The 7,017-nt window shown below is 38.8% G+C and overlaps 1 protein-coding gene across 1 annotated transcript in view; it reads right to left on the bottom strand.

Annotated features, from left to right (window-relative positions):
- The window catches only part of LOC105927715 (CUB and sushi domain-containing protein 3), a 241,247-nt gene that overhangs the window by 84,169 nt on the left and 150,061 nt on the right, over window positions 1-7,017 (bottom strand). The window contains exon 32 of the mRNA XM_036127573.1: window positions 118-263. Coding sequence (XP_035983466.1) covers window positions 118-263 — 146 coding nt within the window. The remainder of the gene's footprint in view (window positions 1-117; window positions 264-7,017) is intronic.

Here is a 7,017-nt window from a genome sequence, read left to right as displayed (position 1 = left end):
AAAAAAAAGATGTATCATTCCGAACCGAAAGGGCTGTGGGTCTATCCCCACCACGGCTCAGGGTTCTGCGTGGTAGCAGCGCCGTGCTGAGAGGTAGTGTCTAACACGTCGCTTCACCAGGCTGCTGTGATGACAGCCAGATTTCTCCGATCCCATCCACGATGAGTGAGGAGGAGAGAAGGAGAATCCAGAGATCTCGGTGGGCTCTGATTGAGCGCAGGGAGCTTCTCTGGGCTCAGGCTGGAGTGGGAGAAACACTCCGCCTGAAACAAAAGTTTAGGGGCTACCGGCTGCTTGGCGCTTCCATTCAGCGAGGATTTTCTCACCCCGGTGTTGTGCAAAATTCAGTTTGTGTTTTGTGTTATTTTAATCGCCAAGATAATCGATTTTTTTCCAACTTTTGTCACTTAGCCTGACAAATAAAAGTAAGTCACCAAACACAGTATTCCAACACGTAGTGTGTATTTTGATTTTTCATTGCTGAAATAAGAGGATGGAAACTGGCTGATAGCAGGGCACAAAAAATAAGACTTCCTGGTAAATCTCGTTGTAATGTAAAATATGACAGATTACTGGATTAAGGACATTTCTAGTATACTACATGCTATCACACATAAAAAAGTTGAGAATTTGGAACAGTTGCTCTTTATTTTCCAAAGTTATGGGGGGAGGAGAGGAGAGAATGGGTATATTAGCTGCCCGAAGACCACATTTATTTATTTTTATTTTACAATTTTGCAAACAACAACTGCCGATTAAACTAAATGTTACAATCTTGACATGATTATATGAGTTGTTTTACCAAGAAACCATTCAGAAGCGCCGTGAAACTCCGCCTCTCTGGCTGCAGCGCTCACGACACAGAGGGAACAGATTTTCACAGGGGAACTGAATTTCGCACAACACCGGGACTCTTTGGGTCGGAAATGTGTGTAAGGAGACATTATGATCTCAGAATCATAAGTACTTTAAAAGCGTGATATAGAACCTTTAAGATCAGAATATGCCACTATGAATATTTGTTCCAGAGAACTGAGAACCAGAACTACACTAATCCCATTGGTAAGTCTGAATTTAGATAACAATTAAAATTTATTTAGCATTTTAGACACATTATCTGCTACTTTAAAAGTATTTTATATTGTTAGGATTTTTTCCCCCCGAATTCAATTAAATCGTATTTATAAAGCCAAAATTTGCGTTATCTTAAGGCACTTTACACAGTCATTGAATGATTTAAAGTTCATCAGATAGTTTAGGAAGAGAGTGTAGCTTAAACCTTTAGATAGGTTTTGGAATGCCTACATTTTGAATGAAGGTAGGGTGTCTGGAGTATACCGGGGTGGTAACAAGTAATCAGAGCAGTTTTGAGACCAAAGTGGATTTCTGCTATGTTAAAACATCCCCGATCTATGCGAAAACCCCTATTTTTATCTTCAGCTGTCACTTTATACATTTCATATTAAATATTTACTGTATATTCTTCAGTGATGGTATCAAGGCGTTGCTTGCTGGTAACTGTATAACATTTTCGACTGGTTTTGCTGTTCTTTTTACACCTCTCTTTGCAGGTGAAGAAGCAGACTCAGAGGATGTTGTATTGCTCTCTCCCTTTTCTCTTTTTTTCCCCCTCTTCTACCTTCTTGTTTCAGTGTCCATTTAACATGAAGAATTCCCTGCATAACTGTATAAAGCTTCTTGCATATATAAATCAAGCAGAGTATTATGACGAAAGCAGTATGGCTCCGCTTGTGAAAGTAAATCTGTTGGGCTCTTTTTGGCATTAACAATTCTCTATTGCCACATTGCCAGACAGGACACACAAAAAAACCATCCCCCGATCTCATAATTTTCAGCACCACGTTAAAACATAATACCACCTTGGTACACCCTGATCAGGTTGCTGGTCTATCAGGGTACCAGAGAGACACACACAGAAGAAACAACCACGTTGGCACACTCATACAATTTAGAGACACCAATTAACCCTGATGTTTTTTGCACAGGGGAGGAAGCTTGAGTACCACCAGCATGCTGGGGGAAGATGCACACACTATGCAAAAAGGCCAAAGCTGAGATTCTTTAAAGGACTCACCCACTGCAGATAACATACTTACTACTCATTTAGAGGTGTATACATACAAAGAATAAGTGTTATATGCAGCTCCACACACAACTATGCCAAGAACCTATCTACTAGTATATGGAGCTCATTCAGAGGCAATGAAGAATATGGTAATGCTGTGTCTAAGGTTTACATATGTAATATAAACAATTTATTTGCTTAAAAGGCAGATGTTTTAATCCCAACTACCCCACCTAACTTGTGATTCACTCAATCTATGCAAGAATTGTGAGTGTATCATGTATGGACTCATCGGGCTGTTTTGGGTATTAAATAACCACTTAACTCCTCTTCAGTATAATTTTTCACACAAACCCTAGCTCATTTCAGCAAAGAAATAGAAAAGGCCTGCAGACAGATTATATGTACTGTGCATAGCTATGGTTCCATCTTAAATTATTGACTACAGAACATAATGTTTCCTGAGATTAATATTTGGGTATCTAACAAAGAACCAATATATAATGGTAGGATTCAACCACTAGATCTAGTTGATCAGAGTGTAAATAAATGGTGTTCCACAGCGAGTCATTATCTAACTATCTTCTGTATCATCTTCTCTTATCATCACCTACCTTCATGTCATGCTTTCACCCCATCCTTAAATCTCCCTCTTTGGGGCCTTCTTCTAGGTCTGCTGCTTGGCTGTTCCAGCTTCAACATCCTTCTACTGGTGTACTCGCTATCCCTCCACTGTACCCGTCCAACTATCTCAGTGTGACCTCTTTGGCTTTACTTCAAAACATCTACATAAGTGCTCCCTCTGATGTACTCATTCCTGGGTCTTCCTTAACCTCAAAACATGGGAGAGTCATGTTGTAGATTGAAAAATCGCATAAGGTATGGCAAATGTGCGTTAAAAACCTATCAGGCAATCAAATATTTTTGGTGAAGCATTAGTCTAATAGAAAAAAAAAAGTCTGCTTTACCCAACAAATCCAATTGAAGTTTATAAGTGAGCCATATATTGCCTTAATAGTAATCTCCACTGTTCTTTATCAGATATCTCAAGACATTCCAACACCGAAGCTGAGGTACATAGTATGTCCGCTTTTTTAAATCCTTGACCTTTGCCCAAACTCAACTCAGATAAGACACTAAAAAGTTAAAAGTAAGTGCATATCGATTTATTAGGTAGCTTGTAATTTACATTATGATTTCAAACTGAACTGCTGCATTAGCGGAGTGGAATATACATTTTCAAATTGTACATAGCTGCAAGATGTCCCTTTTTTCCTGCCCTTTTTGCCTATTTCTGAAAGTGAGGCCATTACAACTCCTCTGGACATCTGGAATTAAGCTCAGCCTGTCAAATTAAATGCTCTTTATTCCGCTGAATAGTTTACATTAAGAGGAATGCATAAATGCAACGTGCTGGAAAGCTAAGAAGAACTGCTGCAAAATGCAACTGCTTAGGCCATCATTATGCAACTAGAATTTAATGCAAGTCCCGTCTTGACCAGAACCACTGGATTAGTTACATGTGCCTTAAGGCAAAGCTCAGATAAGGTGTCAAAGACACTCACAGCATAGTAGATTGGTGAGAGGTACAAAAAAGTGGAAGCATATGTTTTGTTCTCCTGGATATGAATTATGGAAAAGGAGCCTGTCATATTTGCTTTGTGGCAGCACAGGCCCTCAGAGATTCTGATCGGTGACAGCATACACATACCTCATTTACAAAATCCAAGGGGCCCACACGACAGCACAGACGTATATATATTTAAAGACCCATTATCGCAGTGGAACTGTATTAAGCCTTTGGCAGCAGGTGTGTAACGGCACTTTGGCATGAGCAGCATGCAGTCCATAAGCTTTAATCTTGGCCAATAACTTACTGTAGTTGAACTGTAAGCGGTTGGTCACAGAAATAAGGAGAGAAGAAAACATGGATGCCGTTTTCCTTGTAATTTTACACATGCTTACTTTTCTAGATGTTCAGTGTTTACTATTATTTGCACTTGTTGATCTGAAATGTGCCATTTTCTGCAGGATTGTTTCTGAGACTGAACACAAGGCAGCATACTGACACAATAAGCTGCCAGAATGTCATCACCTTGAAAACTGCAGGTTGTCACAATCGGTTAAGGCTGCCACTCATGGGATTGTTTGACACTAAAATCTAACAGGACGTAATTATATAACTGCAGATGTGTGCCTGCAGAGAAGCATGGAAAAAGCACCTTTCACATACTGCAGCAATGAATAGTTCACTGCCCATATTAGGTTAATTTTACTGAGAAAGGTGTATACATCATATGATGATGTAGACAGATAAAGAAGTGTTACTCTATGTGTACCAGGGTTGCTCGAGGCATAATCTCACTCCTCAGCAAACATCACTGATGAGTCAACAGCTAGCCTCCGGGGTCACTGTTTTATGATCATACTCAGCAGCACTCCATTTCTCTCCTTCTCATTTTCTGTGTTGTTCATTATAAATGTCTCACTCATTATGATGCTCTCCGTCTAACTTGTTCTCCTAGAGACTTTTGCGTCCTAGAAATATCTATATGCCTCGTTCTTATTGTTAGACTGTGGTACCCCTTGCAGTCTCAACAGACTCTCTTGCTCATTTTCTGTCCGTCTTGTTACAGCCTAGATTTATTACAGCAATCAGTCAGTGCTCCTGTCCTGCCTCCTGACACATTCTGCAGCAACCATTATGCATATGTTGTTGTTATAGACATGTACGCTGGAGCTATAAAGGCCTCAGGCAGATAAACAGAGGTGAATAAATGTTGTGTCTATAAAATCAAATTCACCTGAGCCCATTAGGGAAATATTTCCAAAGAGAGTTGGGTGAAACGAAAACTTTTGAAAAGCTGTCAACAGCTTTAAAAACAAATCCCGAATGTGGTCATTTGCTACACAAAACCTTTCTAAAATTAGGCATGGCATAAAGCAAAATACATACAGATTTGGCAAATTATTATGACCAACATGGACACCTTTATAGTTGAGCAGCTATACAGACCCAGGCACAACAAAGTGTGATGCACTGTCTATTCTACAATCAATCTATGAGAGCTGAAATTAAGTTTTCAGTTTGTTTTTTGGATCAGACCATAGGAGCCAGCTTTTGCTCCCCATGCACATCAAAGAGGCATGAATGTTAGTGGTCTACAGTTGTTCATGTTTCGATCAATTTGGATAGATACTGACCCCCGTGAATAACCTAATATACCTAGTATATCTCACCCACCAGCAGGTGCTATGTTCATTGTCATTCAGTTCTTCTGTCATAATGTTATGCCTGTCTGGTGAATATACAAAAACAATACATGCTTACCAAAAAATTAAACACGTGGGTTTTAACTTGAGCCTGATCTAATCACCAATATTTTCCAAGATTTTAGACACCCCAATAGCTTTTCTTTCATTTGAATATATTTCCCAACAAACTTCATGGAGAATTAAAAAATCATATAAATTAATTTTACTTTGCAAATTTGCACAATGGAGCGTTCCACTAATTGATAGAGTCAAGCCCATCTCTGAAGCCATTAGATTTCATGAAGAAAGCTGACTGAACCAACAAATGCCCCAGGCTAAATGTAAGCACAGTCAGATATTTTTGTCATCCATAAATGTCTATTATTTCCCCCTGCCCTGTTGTACAACATCACACAAAACAAGATTGGACCTTGTTTTCCTATCTCAAAAGTTTTTTCACCCAGCTAGATGGGATTAAAAATGTCATGCGCTAGCTGCTGGACTTGGTGTAAACAAAAGTGAATTTTGTGGGGTATTACCGTTATATATATTTACAAGAAGTGCCAAAGGCAAAGTTTAAGTGCAATGAATTATTCATCTATTCATAAAAATAGTCAGAATTTTTTTTACTAAAACAGGACTATTTCCGACAAAGCAATTGAATGTCAAAGGGCAAGCAAGATGTATGCTCTACATTTTACATCACACGAATGTTAAAAGAGCAAAATAAACTGGGTAGGGGCTTTAAAAACACTGGCAGTTCAAATTGCTCACAAATGCATGTATTGACAATACTCTATGTACTGCCTGTTGAAAGCACTTGTATAATGACCTTTAAAATCAAAGTTTTAACACAACTTAAATTATCATCAGCTACAAAATAGTGAATGCATAATGTCTATTAACGGTAATCATACCTCCTGAACTCTTTCAGTTAGTTACAAACAAACTTCAATATATTTTATTGGGGGTTTTGTGTGGTTGAGTAATGTAGGTCCATTAATATTAAAAGGAAGGAAAAATAAATAGTGTTCAACTTTTTTGAAAAATTACATTTTGTGAAAAGTAGGGTATGGCCATTTTTAATGTCACTAAATTAAATGTAGTACATCATCAGCTTTCAGAAGTCTCACAATTAGCAGATAAAAGCCGCCTTTGTCTAATTTAATCTTGGTGTAAATAAAGCTGCTCTGTAAAGGCCTCAGAGGTTTGTTAGACAACATTAGTGAACAAACAGCATCCTGAAGACCAAGGAACACAGCAGATAGCTTAGGGATAGCGGTACGGAGACGTTTAAAGCATGGTCAGTTTATGGAACAATATTCCAAGCTTTGACTGTCTCAGAGCACTATTCGAGTCACCATCTCAAAATAAAAACGGTCAGGGGAACTGAAAATCAATCCATGGCTGTCAGGCTAAACTGACAGGTATTGCCGCGTTAGTCAGGGAAGCAACAAAGATGCATATAGTAACTCTGGGGAAGCCGCAGAGATCGACAGCTCAGGTGGGGTAGTCTCTTAACACAACACTTATTATTCATGCTTGCACAAATCTGTACAATTTAGAAAAATAAAAAAAGAGCCATAGGGTAGCCATAATAAGTTGCTTTTCCAGATTTCTACAAGCCAATTTAAGGGACACAGCACAGAAGGTGCTTTGGGGTCAGGTATCATCAA

The sequence above is a fragment of the Fundulus heteroclitus genome, chromosome 3 (assembly GCF_011125445.2).
Source record: "Fundulus heteroclitus isolate FHET01 chromosome 3, MU-UCD_Fhet_4.1, whole genome shotgun sequence".
Classification (NCBI taxonomy): Eukaryota; Metazoa; Chordata; class Actinopteri; order Cyprinodontiformes; family Fundulidae; genus Fundulus; species Fundulus heteroclitus.
The sequence above is the reverse complement of the archived record's forward strand: the minus strand, read 5'-3'. Positions and strand labels throughout refer to the sequence as shown.